This window comes from Chiloscyllium punctatum, chromosome 18 (assembly GCF_047496795.1).
Source record: "Chiloscyllium punctatum isolate Juve2018m chromosome 18, sChiPun1.3, whole genome shotgun sequence".
NCBI classification, from domain to species: Eukaryota; Metazoa; Chordata; class Chondrichthyes; order Orectolobiformes; family Hemiscylliidae; genus Chiloscyllium; species Chiloscyllium punctatum.
In genome coordinates this window covers 67,808,953-67,831,482 of record NC_092756.1, presented here as the reverse complement: position 1 = coordinate 67,831,482, position 22,530 = coordinate 67,808,953, and the positions used below count along the sequence as shown (strand labels likewise).

Below are 22,530 nucleotides of genomic sequence, written 5' to 3'. Positions count from 1 at the left end.
GTCAGTCTATGTAACATTTTATCAATTCCTACTTTGGAAACAGAACCAGTCTGACTCCATGTTGGGATACCTAACCTCATACCTTTAATGCATTGTCTGAGCTGAAATGTCACCTTTTTTTAAATGAAACCTTAAGTTATCTTGGGATTCTGACTTGAAAGAATTTTTGGGATTTACATATTAATGAATTGAAACCTGCAACCCCATTCTAAGTGATTAAAAATTTAACAGCAATCTAGGTTTGCTCAATACATTGCATCAGGTGCCCGACACTTTCATCTTTTACTATAAATTCTGTATCCAATGATTCTGCCCCACTCGCTACCTGATGAAGGAGCAGCGGTCTGAAATCTTGTACTTCCAAATAACCCTGTTAGACTATAACCTGGTGTTGTGTGATTGTTTTACTTGGATGGTGATATTCCTTCACTGTTGCTGGGTCAATATCCTGGAATTCCCTCCCAGTGGCATTGTGGTTCTGCCCACAGCACATGTAATGCAATGTTTCAAGATGGCAGCTCATCACTACCTTCTCAAGGGCAACTAGGGATGGGTAATTTGTGCTGACCAAACCAGCGATGCCCATGTCCCAAATGAAAAGTCCATTCTCAATTTCCCCACCTACTCTCCCCTTCAATAATTCCTATCCACCTTCCCCTTAACACTAACATGCACCTTCCCCATCAAAACACCCAATCTACCCATTGTCCCCTAATACCTGTCTTCCACTCCATCCTCAACGGCATACATTCACCCTTCCATAATCAATAATCCATATCCAGCTTCCCCCTCAATACCTCGCTCCACTTTCCCCAATACTCCATCTAACCAAACCCCTCAATATCCCCCATCCACATACGCCTTCAATATACCCCATATCCTGGGGTTACCATTGACCACAAAATGAACTGGATACACTATACAAATACAATGGCTATAACAGCCGGTCAAAGGCTAGGAAAGTTGCAGCAGGTAACTCATCTCCTAACTCCACAAAACCTGTCCAAGTACAAGTCAGGAGTCTGATGGAACATTTCCCTTAAGCCTGGAGAAATGCAACTCCAGTAACACCCATCCAGAACAATGCAACCGCTTGAATGGCACCACATCCACAAACATACAGTTGGTCCACCACTGATACTCAGTAGCAGCAGCGTGTACTATCTACAAAATGCACCGCAGAAATATGCAAAGATTCTCAGACAGCAGCTGTCAAACCCACAACCAATTCAATCTAGAATGACAAGGGGAGCAGATACAATGGAAACACCACCGCCATCTGCAAGTTCTCCTCCAAGCCACTCACCATCCTAGTTTGGATTCTGCCATTCCTTCATTGTTGCTGAATCAATATTGTGGAATTCCCTCCCTCGCGGCATTGTGGGTCTAGCACATGAACTCAACATGGTCCTGTCCCCCTTAGTCCAAGAACTCCCCACCTACGCTCGGGACACCACCCACGCCCTCCAACTCCTTCATGATTTTCGCTTCCCCGGTCCCCAATGCCTTATCTTCACCATGGACATCCAGTCCCTGTACACCTCCATCCCCCATCACGAAAGACTCAAAGCCCTCCGCTTCTTCCTTTCCCGCCGTACCAACCAGTACCCTTCCACTGACACCCTCCTTCGACTGACTGAACTGGTCCTCACTCTGAACAACTTCTCTTTCCAATCCTCCCACTTCCTCCAAACCAAAGGAGTAGCCATGGGCACCCGCATGGGCCCCACCTATGCCTGCCTCTTCGTAGGATATGTGGAACAGTCCATCTTCCGCAGCTACACTGGCACCACCCCCCACCTTTTCCTCCGCTACATCGATGACTGTATCGGTGCTGCCTCGTGCTCCCACGAGGAGGTTGAACAGTTCATCCACCTTACCAACACCTTCCACCCAACCTCAAATTTACCTGGACCGTCTCAGGCTCCTCCCTCCCCTTCCTAGACCTCTCCATTTCTTTCTCGGGCGACTGAATCAACACGGACATTTACAATAAACTGACCGACTCCCACAGCTACCTAGGCTACACCTCCTCCCACCCTGCCCCCTGTAAAAACGCCATCCCATATTCCCAATTCCTTCGTCTCCACCGCATCTGTTCCCAGGACGACCAGTTCCAATACCAAACAACCCAGATGGCCTCTTTCTTCAAAGGCTGCAATTTTCCTCCAGACGTGATCGACGATGACCTCCACCCCATCTCCTCCACTTCCCGCTCCTCCACCCTTGAGCCCCACCCCTCCAATCGCCACCAGGACAGAACCCCACTGGTCCTCACCTACCACCCCAACTACCTCCACATACATCGTATCATCCGTTGTCATTTCCGCCACCTCCAAACGGACCCCACCAACAGGGATATATTTCCCTCCCCTCCCTTATCAGCATTCTGAAAAGACCACTCCCTCAGTGACTCCCTCGTCAGGTCCGCACCCCCCACCAACCTAACCTCCACTCCCGACACCTTCCCCTTCCCCTGCAACCGCAAGAAATGCAAAACTTGCGCCCACACCTCCCCCCTTACTTCCCTCCAAGGCCCCAAGGGATCCTTCCATATCTGCCACAAATTCACCTGCACCTCCACACACATCATTTACTGCATCAGCTGCACCCGATGTGGCCTCCTCTATATTGGGGAGACAGGCCGCCTACTTGCGTAACGTTTCAGAGAACACCTCTGGGACACCCGGACTAACCAACCCAACCACCCCGTGGCTCAACACTTCAACTCCCCTCCCACTCCTCCAAGGACATGTAGGTCCTTGGACTCCTCCATTGCCAGACCATAGCAACACGACAGCTGGAGGAAGAGAGCCTCATCTTCCGCCTAGGAACCCTCCAACCACAAGGGATGAACTCAGATTTCTCCAGTTTCCTCATTTCCCCTCCCCCCACCTTGTCTCAGTCCCAACCCTCAAACTCAGCACCACCTTCCTAACCTGCAATCTTCTTCCTGACCTCTCCGCCCCCACCCCCACTCCGGCCTATCACCCTCACCTTAATTTCCTTCCACCTATCGCATTTCCAACCCCCCTCCCCAAGTCCCTCCTCCCTACCTTTTATCTTAGCCTGCTTGGCACATCTACTAAATTTTCCAAGAAGACAGCTCACCAACACCTTCTGGAGTTACAAGTGAGAAGTCAGGAGTAATAAGATCAGGAGAAACATTTTTGCCACAGTGTCACCAAATGGTGCAATGATGGAATAGGGAGTATAAATGGAGTGAAGGGATTATCAGGTTTGTTTCTGGAGAGAAAAGGGATTGATGATTATGAAGATAAGGTAGCTGAAAGCTGCATGGCATGGGCTAGTGCAAATTAGAAGGATGAGCATGGGGGTTAGACTTAAAGGAATCGGTGGTACTGAAGAATGGAGAGGTTTTTAAAATTCACTTGGTAAATAGGTGTCGCTGGTTAGGTCAGCATATAATGCTGAAAATGTGTTGCTGGAAAAGCGCAGCAGGTCAGGCAGCATCCAAGGAACAGGAGAATCGACGTTTCGGACATAAGCCCTTCTTCAGGAAGGGCTGATGCCCGAAACGTCGATTCTCCTGCTCCTTGGATGCTGCCTGACCTGCTGCGCTTTTCCAGCAACACATTTTCAGCTCTGATCTCCAGCACCTGCAGTCCTCACTTTCTCCTCATGTGCATCTTGTTTTGTACCAATACCGGGTTCCCTGATAATTTCTCTCTTAGTATGTTGATTTCACAATGGATGGATACAAATTGGCTCAGTAACAGGAAATGAAGACAGGGAGATAGTTTGTCTTGATGTCATTCAAGAATCAGTTTTGAGTCCATTAATCTACTCAATTTTTAGAACCAGCTTACAGTATGAAGTGGGGAATATCATTTTAAAGTTGGAGATATGATAAAACTTGGCAAAGTAGTAGATAATGTTGAGCTTAGTTGGAGGTTTCAGGATGACATACAGAATGGTGAAAGGAGAGAAACATAGTCATTTAAACATAGAGCCATATGGTCCATCATGTCCACGCTGTCCAAACAAACACAAGACTTTACTAATCCCATTTACTGCACTTGGTCCTTAGTTAACTTTGCTCGTCCAGACACATCTTAAATGTTGGGAGAGTAAGTGCTTCCACTACCCACTCAGGCAGCCAGTTCTATATTACCATCAGCCTCTGGGTGACAGAATGTTTCCTTGGATCCCCTCTAAACTACTGACCCATTACATTAAAATTATGCCCTCTGTCTTCGACATGTCTGCCATAGGGAAATGATTCTCACAATGTATCCTCTCTGGTCAATTAGACCATCTGTCAGTCTTCTCAGCTCCAAGGAAAATGAATCCAGCTTATCCAGTCTCTCTTCATAACTGAGAACATCCTAGTCAATTCCCTCCACACCCTTGCCAGTACAATCACGTCCTTCCAATCAATTAGAATACTGTGTTGAATTCTATCTGTGGCCTAATTAATGCTCTACAAAGTTGCAGCAATACTTCTCTAATCCTACATTCTATGCCCTGGCTAATGAAGGCAAGCATCCAGTATGGCTTTGCCACTACTCTGTCTACATTTGCTGACACATTCATGGATCTGTGGACTTATACACCAAGGTCCCTTCGTTCCTCTCCACTCCCTTAGTCACCTTTTTCAAAAACTCAATTAAATTAATCAGATAGACTATTCCTGGTCAATCCTTGCCTTTGTAATTGTTGATTCTGAAGGGAGAATAAAGAGAATTAGGCAGGAATTTTAAAAGGAGATCTTCGAGAGTAGTAATATCTGGATTACTCCCGGTGCTGCGAGCTAGTGAGGGCAAGAATAGGAGCTCACCTTCCACCCTACCAACCTTCGCATAAACCAAATCATCCGCTGACATTTCCGCCACCTCCAAAAAGACCCCACCACCAGGGATATATTTCCCTCACCACCCCTTTCCGCCTTCCGCAAAGACCGTTCCCTCCGCGACTACCTGGTCAGGTCCATGCCCCCCTACGACCCACCCTCCAATCCTGGCACTTTCCCCTGCCACCGCAGGAACTGTAAAACCTGAGCCCACAACTTCTTCCTCACCTCTATCCAATGCCCTAAAGGAGCCTTCCACATCCAAAGTTTTACTTGCACATCTACTAATATAATTTATTGTATCCATTGCTCCCGATGCGGTCTCCTCTACATTGGGGAAACTGGGCGCCTCCTAGCAGAGCGCTTTAGGGAACATCTCCGGGACACCCACACCAATCAACCACACTGCCCCGTGGCCCAACATTTCAACTCCCCCTCCCACTCTGCCGAGGACATGGAGGTCCTGGGCCTCCTTCACCGCCGCTCCCTCACCACCAGATGCCTGGAGGAAGAACGTCTCATCTTCCGCCTCGGAACACTTCAACCCCAGGGCATCAATGTGGACTTCAACAGTTTCCTCATTTCCCCTTCCCCCACCTCACCCTAGTTCCAAACTTCCAGGTCAGCACTGTCCCCGTGACTTGTCCTACCTGCCTATCTCCTTTACCACCTATCCACTCCACCCTCTCCTCCCTGACCTATCACCTTCATCCCCTCCCCCACTCACCTATTGTACTCTATGCTACTTTCTCCCCACCCCCACCCTCCTCTAGCTTATCTCTCCACGCTTCAGGCTCTCTGCCTTTATTCCTGAAGGGCTTTTGCCCAAAACGTCGATTTCGTTGCTCCTTGGATGCTGCCTGAACTGTTATGCTCTTCCAGCACCACTAATCCAGAATCTGGTTTCCAGCATCTGCAGTCATTGTTTTTACCAAGGTCTCTTCTCAGCCTCCTAAGCTTCAGTTAAAAAAAAAAAGTCCCTGCCTATCCAGCCTCTCTCTATAGTTCAAACATTCTGGTCTTAATAATATCCTTGTAAATCATTTTTGCACCCTTTTCAGTTTAATAACAGTCTACCTATAGCACTGTGACCAGAACTGTATGCACTACACCAAATGTGGCCTTACCAATTTCTTCTATAGCCATAACATGATGTCCCAACTCCAGTACTCAGTGCTCTGATAGATTAAGGCAAGCGTGTCAAATACCTTCTTCACTACCCTGTCTACCTGTGACACCACTTTCAAGGAACTACCTGCACCCCTAGATCTCTCTGTTCAGCAAAACTTCCCAGAGCCCTACCATAACTGTGCAAATCGTGCCCTGGTTTGTCTCACCAAAATGCAACACTTTGCGTTTATCTGCATGACACTCTATCTGCTGCTCCTCGGACCACTAGCCCAATTAATCAAGGTTGCACTCTTGGATAACCTTCTTTACTATCCACTATACCACCAATTTTGGTGTCATCTGTAAATAACTAAGAATGCCTTCTATATACTCATTCAAATCACTTATATAAATGATGAACAACAGTAGACCCAGCATATAAAGCTAAGTGGCAATGTGTTGGGAGGAAGAGATAAGGTATCTTCACAAGGATTTGTAGAGATTTAATGAATGTGCTAGAACATGGCAGATGATATACAATGTGAAAAAATCTGAGACTTTCCATTTTGGTAGGAGAAACAGATTCACAGAGTACTGTACTTCTTAAATGCAGAGTGGGTGGAAATATTAGATGCACAAAGGGACCTTGGTGTCCTTGCTGATAAGTCACTCAAGGTTAATGTGCAGTTATAGCAAGCTATTCGGAAGGTTAAGGAAATGTTAGCCATTATTGCAGGAGGATTGAAGTATGGGGTAGACTATGCCGAGAGTACGGTGTGCAGGTTTGGTCTCCTTTTCTCAGGAAAAATATTGTTACCACAGAGGGAGTGCAATTAAAGGTCCATCAGACTTGTTCCCAAGATAGTGGGACTGTCCTCTCAAGACAGATTGGGTAAACTGGACCTGTATTTTCTAGAGTTTTAATGAATGAGAGGTGATCTAATTGAAACTTGCAAAATACTTGAATGGACAGACAGGATAGATATAGGTAAGATGTTTCCCCTGTAAGACGAGCCGAAAATCAGGCAGCATAACTTCAAACATTTACGAGAAGAACCTTTTTATGGAGAAGATTCTGAACCTTTGGAATTCTCTACCAGAGGGCTGTGGAAGCTCAATCTTTCAGTATGTTGAAGGTAAAAATTGATAGGTTTCAGATTACCAGTGTCATATGGGGATGGAGTGGCTAATAGGCATCAAAGTATTTAATCAGCCATGAACATATTGAATGGCAGGACAGACTCAATGGATTGAATAGCTTACTCCTGTTCCAATGAATGGCCTAATTTGTTTCAACTTCTAATGTTTTTCTTCATGAGTTTCTGATATTATCCTCGTGTATCAACACTATGATGCTCACAAAGTTCTTTGCAGATAGAAAGAACATGAACATGCATTGTATCTGTCTGAACTAAACAAAATAGGTAACAAATATTTGCTGGTTGATGTCTCAGGGCAATGTTCTGACCAATCAATCAGCAGCAATTGATTTGAAACAAAGAAAATTTGGCAGTTAATAGTCAACGATCATTAATGGCTCCATTCTCATGGCAAGACCTCTACCAACCAGAGTCCACTTGCCAACCAATGGGCACTGTCCTTTCCTAAGGTATCAATTTGTTTCCCCTTTATTGGCATTTCTTGAAATACTACGAATTTACAGTCATTTCTCCATTGGACTCACAAACCAATATTAATTACAGTCTTGTATACATTTATCAGCACCTTGAAGTTATATCTACAGCAGAATCGCGGGATTTCAAGAAGTTATTGGGTGCAGGGGAGTACAGACCAAACATGTTCCCTTTAGGGTGAAACACAAGAGCAATAAGCCTGGAGAACCAGGAATATTCATGGCTGGATAAAAAGGAAAAAAGCGACATATAACAGGTAAAAAGGGAGCAAAAGAATGGAGACTCTAGAAGAGTATAAAGTTAAAAATCACACAATACTAAGTCATAGCCTAGCAGGTTTATTTGGAAGTACAAGCTGTTGGAATGCTGCTCCTTCACCAAGTTGCTGGTGTTGTGTGATTTTAACTTTGTCCACCCCAGACCAACACTGGCACTTCCACATCATAGAAGAGTACAGGAAGTGCAAAGAGATCTGAAGAAGAGTGAAGTGCGGTCATGAGAAAACACTGGCAGGCAAGTTTAGGGAGAATTCCCAGATGTTCTACAAGTATATTAAGGGGAAGAGAATAACCAGGAAAAGAGCAGAATCCATTAGGGACCAAGGGAGCAATCTGTTTCTGTAGCTGGAGGACATCTTGTAATATGTTAAATGATTTCTTCACATCTATCTGCATGGAAGAAGAGAAGGATGCAACTCCAGAATTGAAAAAAGTGGACTGTGAAATTCTTGAGCAGATTGATATCAAAAGTGAAGAGATATCGGAGGTTCTGACAAATTTAAAAGCGGATAAATCGCCAGCTTCGGGTGAGTTGTGTCCCAGGTGACTGTGGACAATGAGGGAGGAAATTACAGGGAATGAATTGGCAGAATGCAATTTCACCCTGATAAAATGTGAGATTTGCAAGAAGAAACAAGACCGGGGGGGGGGTACTCAATGAATGGAAAGACAGCAGGAAGCTCAGAGGAACAGAAGGAGCTTGGGTGCTTGTTAACAGATCCCTGAAGGTTTCAGGACAGGTAACAGGGTAGTTAAGGAGGCATACAAGATCAGTTGTGACATAGATTAGAACAAGGGGAGTGATGCCAGAGGTGTGTAGCTGCAGTACTGTGCACAGTTCTGGTCACCACACGATAGGAAGGATGTGAATACATTGGAGGGGATGCAGAGTAAATTCACTAGGATGTTTCTTTAGATGGAGAATTTCAGCTACGAAGAGAGGCTTGGTCGTTTCCTTTGGTGCAGAACACACAGACATGTCTAACATTATGAGGGACATGGACAGAGTTAATAAAAAGCAGCTGTTCCTCTTAGTTGCAAGGTCAATAACAAGGGCCATAATTTTAAAGTGAAAGGCAGGAGGTTTAAAGGGGATTTGAGGAAATATGTTTTCACAATGAGGGTGGTGAGGATCTGGAATGCACTGCCCGAGAGGATATTTGAGGTGGGGAACATCACAAACTTTAAGGCTATGTGCATGAAAGGCTTAGTGTAGGCAGTGGCATATTTTCGGCAGTACAGGTGTGATGGGTCAAAGGGCTCTTCTGTACATGGTTCTACCTCCTAGGTCTTGCAAATTATGTCCTTTTATAGAATTCAAAAAGTGCTGATCTTTATTGCTTCATACTCATCTGGACTTGTACTTTCAAAGAAATTACACAATAGAACCTCACTCCCACAACCTTCAGCAGTTTGCATTATTTATAAACTGAGACAGCACTTTTATTCAATAGCATCTGTCACTCTGCAGCAGCTCAATCATTTTACTTTAGATAAATGCTGACCTTTACCTTATGTACAAAAGTAAAACTAAGGATGTACCCATATTGTAATCAAGGTTCAGGGTGTTTCCACACCAATTTTCGAAAGCTGAATCTGATGTTCATAACTTTTTTGTGAGTTAAACTTGCAGAATATGGTTTATAGTACAGAAATTCAATGGTGGTATTGCTGTTGAACGGGGTGATGGTTGGAGTTTCTCTTATTGGAAATGGTCATTACCTGAGAATTGGTGGTACAAATATTACTTGCCACTTCGGGGCAGCAGGGTGGCTTAGTGGTTAGCACTGCTGCCTCACAGCACCAGGTTCCCAGGGTTGATTCCAGCCTTGGGGGACTGTCTGTGTGAAGTTTGCACATTCTCACTGTGTCTGTGTGAGTTTCCTCCGGGTGCTCCGGTTTCTTCCCACAGTCCAAAACATGTGCAGGCCAGGTAAATTGGCCATGCTAAATTGCTCATAGTGTTAGGTACATTAGTCAGAGGGAAATGGGACTGGGTGGGTTACTCTTCGGAATGGATTTGTTGGGCCGAAGGGCCTGTTTCCACATTGTAGGGAATCTAATTTTTTAAAAAAATCTAATTTTTTGTCAGCCCAAGACTAGATACTGAACAGTGTCTCCACCTGGACAGGTTCAGGTTGAATCTTGGACATAGGAGTATAAGAGACAATTGCCCAAGGAGCAGATTAGTGGAATTTGATGATGGATGTATTTAAATGTGGACAGTGTAAGCCAATTGTATTTTTTTCCAAAATCTGAAACTTCAAACAAAAAAACTATTAAAATTTTGAAATGGGTATTTTCACAATTCTCAATCTTCCAAAGGTGCAAACAGTACATGCTGATGGAGAGAAGATGGAGATTGGCAGGACACCTCCCAGACAAACAGCTCACCAGTGACAGCAGAATGGACTCCACCAAATATAGTAAGACGACTGGGAGGGCTAAAGAGGACTAAAGGGGGAAACTTGCTATCTATTGTCTTGTACGTGACCCTGTTTCAGGGAAGCCATTAGTCTCACTATGACCTTTATTTAAAAAGCTGAAAATTCTGATCTGGTTGAGATGTCAGAACTCACCACCATTGCTCCCTCTGTCATCCTCGTTTCCCAACCACTGAATAGGGACATTCGGTGGTATGGAGATGAGATTCCCAAATGCTAAAAAATTGTCCTACAACATGATACAAGTGCGTTAGCCACTTCTGTTGTTGCCTGTATACATCTTGTGATATAGACACATGCCAAGGAAGCTAGAGTTGTCACAGGTTCTCCCTCAGTTATTTACTCACAATGTTGCAATTTTTGGGGTCCAGGCATTGGAAATGTCGAGCTACTTGCAGAATGGCTTCCCGTAAATCTGCCACCAACTCAGTCTGTTTGATGTTTTTTGCCTTCATCGCCTCTGCATCTTCATTGTCACCTGTCAGTCAGAGAGTGGGTAAAGAGTATTAAAGAAATACAGTGAACAGGTGCGAGAGCAGGCGAGGGAAGTGGAAAGTTTCAGCCATAACTAGGAGATTAGCAAGGATTAAGGTCGGTCAAAATGCATTTTGCTGCACCAGCACATTTTAACAGCTGATCAAGATGGCTTCTCGTGAAGTTAGCAAAGTGCTTGTTCACACAGCACAAGGATCCTGAACGTGTGATATGGCAATGCATAACGTACAAGGTGTAAAGGGTGGGTATGGAGGAAAAGGAGGGAAAATGACAGAAAAGAACGTAGAGAAGCAGTTACAGGGAATGAAGAAGAGCATGAAATAGATAAGAGGCAGGAAGAGGAAAGAAAGGGAAGAAATTTACAAAGACACATTTGAAAAGTTAACAATGATTAATGGTGAATTCATTAACACACCATGAAGTAAACAATGAAAATTGGAGATAACATTTATTCCACAATATCCCCTGAGTCTGGAACCAAATTCCAAGAATTCTGGAAACCTGAAATCAAACCAACAAATGCTGGGAATTCCTAACAACTCAGGCAGTAGCAGAAGTAATGAAAAGGGTATCAGTCTGAAATAAAAAGCTACCTTCGCTCTTCACAGCTAAGTATTTCTATTGTTTTCTGTTTTTATGTCATTGTCTGTGATTTGCTGCCATTGGCAGACCCTGCCATCCGCATTACATCCATGTAGACTCACCACCTCCCGAATCCTGTATCCCACTTTAACACCCCACCTTGCCTGGATCTGCTTCAATGATTAGGGGACAATGAGCTTACCAAAAAGTAGAGCCCCCAGTCCAGACTTCCTGCGTTGGGACTGTCGTCGAACAATCTATACAGAGAAGAAAGACAGATCTCAATGGAGAGCCTACTCACATTACATTTGGACATGACAAAAGTCAGCCTGGCTGCATCTCCGAGACCAGTAAAGGCAAGCTGGGGACAAGAACCTTTCCTGTTATTTACAGAAAGATGAAGCAAGGAGAAGAAATCTCAAACTAGAACGTTTGGCACAGGACAAAAAACCAACATGCCTGCTTGAAATTTAGATAATCCTTGTTACCCTACTCACCCAACACCTTGCCCCCTCCCATCCCCCAAGTCACTCCCACTCACCCTTCACCCCCACATCACCCCGCTCACCCTTCAGTCTGCCCCTGCTCACCCTTCACCCGTCACCCCCGCTCACCTTTCACCCCCCCACCCTTCACCCCTGCTCACTCTTCACCCCCCCATCACGCCCGCTCACCTCTCACCCCCCACCTTTCACCCCTGCTCCTCTTCACCCCCATCACCCTTCACCCCCGTCACCCCCACTCACCCTTCACCCCATCTCACCCTTCATTCCCCGTCACCCCACAGTCACTGTGTTACATTCGGTCTTTCTTCATGCCAATAACGTATGTGCTAACAGAATCTTTCCTGGCTTTGTACAGATTGCTGCCTCACCACTGGTACACACCTTTGTATAGTTTGGCATGGTTGATTGCGGGACCTGGTTCTGGTCTGCAATCAGATATGCCAGATGCTTTCTCCTTTGGCTCTCAATCATGGCATCTGTCAACGATCCAGCGAGCTTCATTGACTCCTGCAGAGAAACATTTCACAGTGTATTTTACATAGTGAACTGAATGGTTGCTATAACCTGATCTCTACAGGGAGCTGCATGTCTTTGTTCATAAGTGCAGAAACAAAGACGTTTTGCTTTAATTGTACAGAACACTGGTCAGACTGCAGCTGGAGGATTGATATCCTTGCCAGACATTTCTTTCTTATTTGTGCCATGGAAAGGATGCAGCAAAGGTTCTCCAGACTGATCCTGGGATGACAGGATTGTTGTATGAGGAAAGATCAAGGAGACTGGGTCTGTCTTCTCTGGGGTTTAGAAGAATAAGAGGCGATTCATTGAAGCTTACAAAATTCTTAAAGCACCAGGAAGTGTTTGATGCAGAAAGGCTTTTAATCACTGACTGTGCAGTTTAGACCAAGGGAAACCATAAAGTAAGGGTCAAACCATTCAAGACTGCGATAAGGACTGTGATGAATCTCTGAAATTGTTGAACTCTGAGGACTGCAGAAGTTCGGTCATTAATTAAATTAGAGACAGAGATTCATAGATTTCTAGTTACTAATGATATCAGTGGGATATGGGAATAGTGCAGGGATATGGCAAATGATCAGCCATGATCTAGCATCAGTAAAGCAGGCTCAGAGGGCTGAATGGCCTATTCCTGCTCCTATGTTTGTAACTATACTGTGTCTTGATATCACTGTAAAAAGCTGTGCTTTCCTTTGTTAAAGATTCAGCACCGCCCTCTTGACCTGCAATCTTCTTCCCGACCTCTCCGCCCCCAACCCCTCTCCAGCCTATCACCCTCGCCTCCTTCCACCTATTATATTTCCAGTGCCCCTCCCCCAAATCCCCTCCCCCCCCTACCTTTTATCTCAGCCCGCCTGGCACACCAGCCTCATTCCTGAAGAAGGGCTTATGCCCGAAACGTTGATTCTCCTGCTCCTCGGATGCTGCCTGGCCTGCTGTGTTTTTCCAGCATCACATTTTTCAACTCTAGTCTCCAGCATCTGCAGTCCTCACTTTCTCCACAGGTACATGAATAGGCAAGGTTTATGGGATATGGCCCAAATGCACACAGGTGGGAATAGGTTAGTTTGGGAAACTTTGCTGACATGGACAAATTGGACCTAAGGGTCTGTTTCCATGTTGCATGACTCGATGACTCTTCCTTTCTCATGCTTTACCCTCAGTTTGATGCATTTATGCCAAACGCTCACTTCTGGAAAGATGCAAGGTTCAACCCCACACAATGACAGCACAGAAATAACTTTCTTTTTCCCACCTTCTCTCACATTTACACGACAAACATAATTCAAAAATCTCCAGAACAAAACACAGAACAAATCCACAAATCAGGCCTTACATAAACCAGCAAAGCTAAAGGCTTGATCTGTCTCAATCTAGACATTATTAACTGAACAAATACTTTCATTAATTAAATATTATGGAATGAATGACTACTGCCATTAATTATTACTAACAAAATGCTGTCATTCATTAACCGGAAAAATATTGTCATTAATTAGCTAATCCAAACTGACTAAATACTGTAATTAGTTATTATTGATTGACTAAAGACAGTAAATAATTATTAAATACTATCAATTACTACTGACTGATCACTATGCTACTAATTAGTTATTACTAACTGTTGTTAATTATTACTGACTGACTAGATAGCATACTAGGAATTATTATTGACTGACCAAACATTATCATTAATTAACTATTTCTAACTGGTTACATACATGCTAGTAACAATTGACTAACTGAGTGAGCACTATCTTGACCTAACCAAATACATTCTTAGTAACTGACCTAACATTGTCATTAATTATTACTGACTCACCAAACAAACAGTCATTAGTTAGTTACTACCAACTGACTAATTACTATGCTATTTGTTTAGCGACTGACCAAGCACTGTTATTAATTTAAATATTACTGACTGATTACGTAGTGTGAACTAATCAGTTATTGACTGACAAAACACTATCTGATTAATTACTGACTCTGCAGTGTGCTAATTAACTGAGTGACCAAACACTGTCATTAGTTAATTATGTAAAGAAGCAAAACCCTGTGGATGCTAGAAGCCTTAATTCTAGAGTTTAGATTAGATTCTCTACAGAATGGAAATAGGCCCTTTGGCCCAACAGTGCCACACTGCCCCTCCGAAGAGTAAGCCACCTAGAACCATTCCGTACCCTATATTTACCCCTGACTTAACACTGTAGACAATTTAGAATAGCCAATTCACCTGATCTGCACATCTTTGGATTGTGGGAGGAAACCGGAGCACCCAGAGGAAACCCACGCAGATACGGGGAAACATGCAAATTCCACACAGATGTCGTCCGATGTGGGAATCGAACCCAGGATCCTGGCGCTGTGAGGCAGCAGTGTTAACCATTGAACCACTGTGCCGCCCAAAGTTAATGTTTCTGAACTGAGAACTGCAGACCTCATTAATTAATTGCTGTTACTGACTACATAGTGTGCAAGTAATTCATCGCTGATTAAAATCATGATTGATTCAGAGGTTTTTCAGATTCTTAATTCTCAAAGAAACTGGACTCTTGAACTTAGCTACATCGACTTATACCTGTTTAGCGGTCAAATGCCACTGACCTTAATGAGGATCTCTGGGTCATCAATCTGTGAAGGAATGTCTGATAATGTGTTGAAGATAGACGCTGAGTTTTCAGACTGAATGAGTTCCTCTTCCTAAAGAATCAACAAATCTCATTAAATACAAAATCTAACTCAATGCTGCTACATCTCCAGTTGTTATAGAAGCAAATGTACACAAACAGAAATGAATGAAGGAAAAGACAGGTATGTTTTGGTGATGATTCTTTGAGGGAAGGTTGGTGAGGATACTGGGATCTTTTAGATATCAGAAAAATTGGCTCCAGTATCTTAAAAGGGTAAGGCTCCCAGCACTCCAACAATGTTGCATCCCTCAAAATCTGGTAATACAATGTGTTCCGCTCTTAAGACGGGAAAGAACTTAATCTATTCTCTCAGAGTTCTACTGCTTACAATTAGTGTGCTGAAAAATTTGTGTGAGAAGAGGATAATCTTTCTCAGACAACTACCAGAACGACAGAAATCAACCTGCAGTGTTACATCAACTACTTCTTCAAAAATTCACATTTATGTGCCATCATCCTCCCTGCCTTCACACACCATTTATGAAATTTTGACAATCTCAGTCATGGTTCCCAAAGGTGTCAGATTTCCTGCACCCTCCCAAATGAACTGCTTCATAGCTTTTTCACAAAAACAGCTTCAAGATAGTAACGTCACAAAATGGGCTATGCCACTATTTAATTAACTTACCAGATGCTGTTGTTAGTTAGTTATTACTGACCGACTAATTAACAAATTACTGACTGATTACTAGTTTTCTACTAATAAATTATTAGAACTGACTGAACCACCATCATTAATTAATTATTATTGATTGACAAATTGTTTACAAGAATGATACCTGGACTTCAGTGTTTAAGGGGAGAGATTACATAAATTAGGGCTGTTTTCTCAAGTAGATAGAAGGTTAAAGGGTGATCTCATTGAAATCTTCAAGATACCGACAGAAAGACAGGGGAGATAGATTATTTCCACTGGTTGGGGACTCGCACACAATAGGAGGTACAGTCTGAGAATTAAGGCCAGCCTGTTTAGGAGAGATATTAGGAAGCACTTCTAAATACAAAAGGTAGTAAATATTTGGCACTCTCTTCCACAAATGGCAGTGGATGCAGGAACATTTTTTTTTATTAAGCAAAAGTTATTAAGGGCCAAAGGAGTTAGGCCACAAATCAGCCACGATTTTAAGGAGTAGCAGAACAGACTTGAGCGGCTTAACTGGCTTACTCCTGTTCCTATAAGATATTTATTTTCACTTCTACTAATATTACCGGTGTAACCCACACTCACATTGCCTCAGTCCAGAGGGTTACAGTCAAATTCCTCAATACAGACCCAGCCTGTACTGAGGAATTTGATCCGAGCAATTCAGTTTGGGTAGCCTTGTGATGTGGAGGAGGAAACAAGGCTCATACTGCCACCTAGTGAGCCTTACTGGGAGTGCAACACCCATATAAGTGAGTTGATAATGTGATGATTTGAGGGTGCCGGTGTTGGACTGGGGTGTATAAAGTTAAAAATCACACAATACCAGGTTATAGTCCAACAGGTTTAATTGGAAGCACACAATTAAATCACACAATGTATGATAGTGGTTATGTATACCCACACATAAATGGAAAAGAGTATTTTCGGTTCAGATCTACCATCAGTGTGAGGGTCTGCTATTCAGACCTAGTATTTGTGTGAGTGTATATTATTCAGACACAGTATAGAGGGAGTATCCATTATTCAGACTCAAAATCAGAAAGTATACACCATTCAGACCCAGGATCAATGTGTGCAATCACCCTACTCATCTCTACTGATGAGAGGTACTAAATCTACAATACCCATTTCCAAGATATGTCCAGTTACTCAAGCTTGTGCTTGTACTGTTCCCATCGTGCTCTCCATGTGTTTTCTCAACATGGCATGCAGCAAGAAGAATGGCTGCTGCAATGCTCTCATTACAAGGAGGTGAGACTTAAAGCCAAGATGAGATCAGCCATGATCATACTAAAAGACAAAGCAAGGGGCTGAATTGCCCACTCTTGCTCCTAATCCTTGTTATGTTCTTAGCAGCTCCAAAAGAGCTGGAAAATATTCCCAAAAATCCCAACTTACTATCCTCATGATAACCTACATACCTTCAATTTGAGCATTCCCAGTGTGATCTGGAAAAGGAGAACAGAGCCCTCACAGAAGAATAGGTCCCAGACTCGGAGAAGTATGTTGATATGCACAACACTGGCAAAGGCAGTCAAAAACCAGTGCAGAGTGATCAAGGACAGCTCTATGGGAAAAACAAAACAGGATAAAATTAGAATAATTTACCTTCACCAATAAATGGCCACGTAAGCAGCAAAAGGGGTACATGATATCTAGATACTGATAAGAGGAAGTAGCAGTGAGAAACATCTAGGCAACAGTAATTACAACCTAAAGATCAAGCAAGACATAATAATGTTCAAATCAAAGTAAGAAAGTGGCACATTTTAATGAGATGAAACTACAACAGGGGAAAAACTTAGCAATTTGTAATGGGGGCAGCATGGTGGCTCAGTGGTTAGCACTGCTGCCTCAGAGCATCAGGGTCCCTGGATCAATTCCAGCCTTGGGCAACTGCCTGTATAGAGTTTGCACATTCTCCCGTGTCTGTGTGGGTTTCCTCCGGGTGCTCCGGTTTCTTCCTACAGTCCAGGGATGTGCAGGTCAGGTGAATTGGCCATGCTAAGTTGCCTGTAATGTTAGGTGCATTAGTCAGGAGTAAATGTAGGGGAATGGGTCTGGATGGGTTGCTCTTCGGAGGGTCGGTGTGGACTTGTTGGGCCAAATGGCCAGTTTCCACACTGTAGGGAATCTAATCTAATCATAAATAATAAGTGGAGAGAACTTCAAATGCAAAACAAATTTAGGTGAAATATATCCCATTAAGTAGCAAGAACAAGCCAGCTAATAAAGACATAACATAAATTAATGAAAAAAATAAGAACAATGACAAAACTAGGCCGTACATCAACTTAACTGTTTCTCCAGCATTGTTTGTTTTTACTTCCGGTAATGAATGAATGATTTTATTGTCACGTGTATTTTACAGTGAGAAAGACAGCAAAATACAGTGAATAGCTTTTTAACTGTCACCACCATCTGACACCATTTTGAATAGCTTAAAGAATAAGAAAAAATATAGGAAGATATAGCTTGAAGAGAGTCTATTCGTCCTGAACCAAATCATCAACAATACCTCCACCATCATCCCTTCTCCACCACCTTCCTGCTGTCTACACTGGACTCAGCCAATATTGAAGGTGCCACTTTTCAGCCGCCTTCTTTTACTATTGGGCCCATTCTCCTCTGCCACCATCTCGATACACCTCCAAATGTCCAGCATCTGTGGTATTTTGCTCTCATTCAGCAAAAACAGGAAGTGAGGTGACAGAATCCAGGAGAGGGAAAGAGAGAAGTCAGTGTGAGAATAAAAAGGAGCAAATACAGAAAGAAGTAAAGGATGACAATGCAGAGGAGCTGCTTCTTTGCTGTATGACTCTATGACTTCTTAATGGTGTTGGCAGAGAACTGCAGTTTAATCGTGGTGGCAGGATAACAGTTATAAATTATATTTCTAGACAAAATTCACAGTAGTCGTTGTTATTTGTTCAAGGGAATGTGGATATCCCTGGCTAGGCCAGCATTTATTGGTTATCTCTACTTGCCCTGGAGAAGGTGGTGGTGAGCTGCTTTCCCGAACCACTGCAGTCCTTGGGATGTATGGACATCTACAGTACTATTAGGACACAGTGTGCACAAATGGGGAAAGTCAGCTCAGACCTTTGCATGGACTTCCAAAAGGCAGGTGATCAATTGGCATAAAAAGGGTTTGTCAGGAATACTGAAGACATTAAATGAAAAGGGTGGGTTTGTGGATCCCAAGTTGTAAGACTGACAGAAAACAGTGTAACAATGCAGAACTGGAGGAAGACGTATAGTTGGGTACTATAAGTGGGAGAATTACTCATTTTCTTAATATTTAATGACCTGAACTTTGCTGTACAAAGCACAACATCAAAAAAATTTCAGATGACAGAAAACTTAAGAGGTATTGTGATCTGAGGATAGTGACAGAGCTCACAAGGATGCAGACAAGCTGGTGGGATGGACAGGTGTGCTGTAGATGGAGTCTAACAAATCGAAGCAATACATTTTGTTCGGAAGAATCAAGACAGGCAATGTGAAAAGGGGTAAAATTTTATAAGGAGCAAAGGGACCTGGAGTGTGTATGCTCACAAATTGACGAAAATGATAGGGCAGATGGAGATTGAGGTTAGAACATAAAGCATACAACAGTACAGCATAGCAACAGACACTTTGACCCACTATGCCTGTACCAACCATGATGCTATTTAAACTAATTACATCTGCCTGGACATCCATCTGCCTGGACATCCATCTGCCTGGACATCCATCTGCCTGGACATCCATACCCCTCTATTCTCTCCCTGTTCATGTATCTGTCTAAATGCCTCCAACTTTTCTAGTGTTGCTGCTTCCACCACCTCCCCTGGTAGCACATCCAGGCACCCACTATCTCTGTCTAAAAAACTTGCCTTGCACATCTCCTTTAATCTTTCCCTGTCATTCCTTAAACCTGTGTCCCGAGTATTTGACATTTTCACCCTGGGAGAAAGACTATTCACCCAATCCAAGCCTCTAATCATTTTATATACTTCTGTCAGGTTACCCCTCAGTCTGACACTCTCGTAAAAACAATCTAAGTTTGTCCAATTTCTCCTTATAACTAACACACTCCAATCCAGTCAACATCTTGATAAACCACTTTTTCGCCCTCTCTGAATCAGAGTCCCTACAGTGTGGGAACAGGCCCTTCGGACCAACAAGTCCACACCAACCCTGCGAAGAGTAAACCACCCAGACCCATTTCCCTACCCTATTACTCAACATTTACCCCTGACAAATGCACCTAGCCTACACATCCCTGGACACTATGGGCAATTTAGCACAGCCAATTCACCTAACTTTGCATCTTTGGATTGTGCGAAGAAGCTCGAGCAGCTGGAGGATAGCACGTGGACAGCGGGAGAATGTGCAAACTCCATACAGACAGTTGCCCCGAGGCTGGGATCAAACCAGAATCCCCGGTGCTTGAGGCAGCAGTGCTGACCACTGAGCCACCGTGCCGACTGTGTGAACTTCCACATCCTTCCAATGTATGGTGACCACTGTGCACAATATTCCAAATATGCCCTGACTAAAGTCTTATACAATTGAAACACCACTCACCAACTTTTATACTCAATGCCCTGATTGAAGAAGACAAACATACCATATGCCTTCTTAAACACATTTTCCACTTAGGTTATCTTTTTCAGGGAGCTACGGACTTGAATCCCAAGGTCCCTCTGTACATCGGTGTTCCTAAGGGTTGGGTCATTTACTATATAAGTTTCTCTGACATTTGACCTCTCAGAAAGGAACACTTCACACTTATCTGGATTAAATTTCATCTACCATTTCTCCACCCAACTTTCCACATGATCTATGTCCTGCTGTGTGCTTTGACATTTTTCCTCACCCTCCACAGTTCCACCAATTGTCACGTCATCTGCAAACTTACTAATCAGACCACTAATATTTTTGTCAAAATCATCCATATATATTACAAACAAGAGAAGTGCCAGCACTGATCCTTGTGGAACACCAATGGTCACGAACCTCCAATCAGAAAAACACCCTCCACAACTAACAGTTGTCTCTATGGTCAAGCCAATTTTGTATCCAACCTGCCAAATCACCATGGATTTTGAGATTTGATCATCTGGACCAGCCTATCATGATGGACCTTGTCAAATGCTTCAGTAAAGTCCATGTAGACAACATCTTTTCCAATCATTTCCTCACCACTGATGTAAAGTTCACAGGCCTAGATTATCTCTGATGACCTTATTGACCAAAGGAACAACATTGGCTATTCTACAATCTGCTGGGACTCACCTGTGGCTAAAGAGGATACCAAGATATCTGTCAAGGCCTCAGCATTCTCCTCCCTTGTCTGCATCTGTGTTCTGGGTTAGATTTCATTAGGGCCTTCGGACTTATCTATCTTAATGTTTTTCAAGACACCCACGTTTTTAATATCAACATTCCTTAGAGTATCAACCAACTCCTCTCTAAACTTACCACCAATGTCTTCCTCTTTGTTGAATAATGATAGAGTATTCATTAAGCACCTCACTCAATTCTGGATGTCGGTTTGCTCGCTCAGCTGGAAGGTTCATTTCCAGATGTTTCGTCACTCTACTAGGTAACATCTTCAGTGGGCCTCAGGCGAAGCACTTCTGAAAATTCCTGCTTCCTATTTATATGTTTGGGTTTCTTTGAGTTGGTGATGTCATTTCCTGTGGTGAAGCCACTTTCTGTTCCTTTTCTCAGGGTGTGGCTCAACCTGAGCTACAAATCTTCTCAAGACTCACCTCACTCAATTCCTCTAGCTCCACACATAAATTTCCTATGTTGTTGAGTGAACCTACCCTTTCCCTAGTTACCATCTTGCTTCTAATGTATGCATTGGGATCCTCCTTAATCCAAAAGATATTTCATAGCCCTTTCTAGCCCTAAATTTCTTTTTTAAGTTTTCAACTTCATTTGTAACCCTCAAAGATCTTATTTCGTAAACTTTACTTATGCTGCCTTTTACTTTTTAACTAATCTTACAACATCTCTCATCATCCAAGGCACCCAAATCTTGCCATCCTTATCTTTCATCCTCACAAGAACATGCTGGTTTTCAGACATGGGAGTCTTTTTAAGTGGGAGCCTTTTAAAACCATCAAATAGCTGTCCCTAAATTAATTTTTCCAGTTACTGCCAAAGACTGTTATAATCCAAACACGTGCACATCAGGTGAATTGGCTATGCTAAATTGTCTATAGTGTTAGGTGCATTAGGCAGGGTGGGTTACTCTTCGGAGGGTCGGTGTGGACTTGTTTTGCTGAAGGGCCTGTTTCCATACTGTAGGGAATCTAATCTAACCTAATTAGCCTTCCAACATTGCACTTTCACTCAAAGGGTTAAAAAGATATGTAGGATCTTTATGTGTGGGCCATGGGTCTTTTGGGATGTAGGTTTAAGGTGGACTGGGAGAAGTGTAAAGGAGATGTGTGAGACAAGTGTTTTTACAATATAGGACAGTATGTATCTGGAATGTGTTGCCAGGGGATGTGAAGAGACATTTAGACAGACGCACGAACTGGCAGAGAATATAGGACATGGACCATGTGCAATCAGATGGGATTAGTTTAGAATAGTATTGTTGTGGTTGTAACAAGATTAATCAGGTGGATCTCATAGAATATATGAGTTCCCTGATTGAGGCTGTTAATCTGGTCCAGTAATGAAGCCCTGGTGGACATATATAAACAGGAGTTTCACTGTGTCTCACACCAGCACACGCACAACATGGGTGCAGGGAATAAGTAAGCACTACCGCAGTTAGGCGGTAGTGTGGGGGTAAAAACGAAAAAA

The 22,530-nt window shown here is 43.3% G+C and overlaps 1 protein-coding gene across 1 annotated transcript in view; it reads right to left on the bottom strand.

The window, feature by feature from the left end:
• The window catches only part of sgsm3 (small G protein signaling modulator 3), a 195,117-nt gene that overhangs the window by 71,977 nt on the left and 100,610 nt on the right, over positions 1-22,530 (bottom strand). Inside the window, exons 9-13 of the mRNA XM_072588388.1 lie at positions 17,139-17,284; positions 14,986-15,081; positions 12,244-12,369; positions 11,559-11,613; positions 10,627-10,757 (exon numbers count right to left, since the gene is read on the bottom strand). Coding sequence (XP_072444489.1) covers positions 10,627-10,757; positions 11,559-11,613; positions 12,244-12,369; positions 14,986-15,081; positions 17,139-17,284 — 554 coding nt within the window. The remainder of the gene's footprint in view (positions 1-10,626; positions 10,758-11,558; positions 11,614-12,243; positions 12,370-14,985; positions 15,082-17,138; positions 17,285-22,530) is intronic.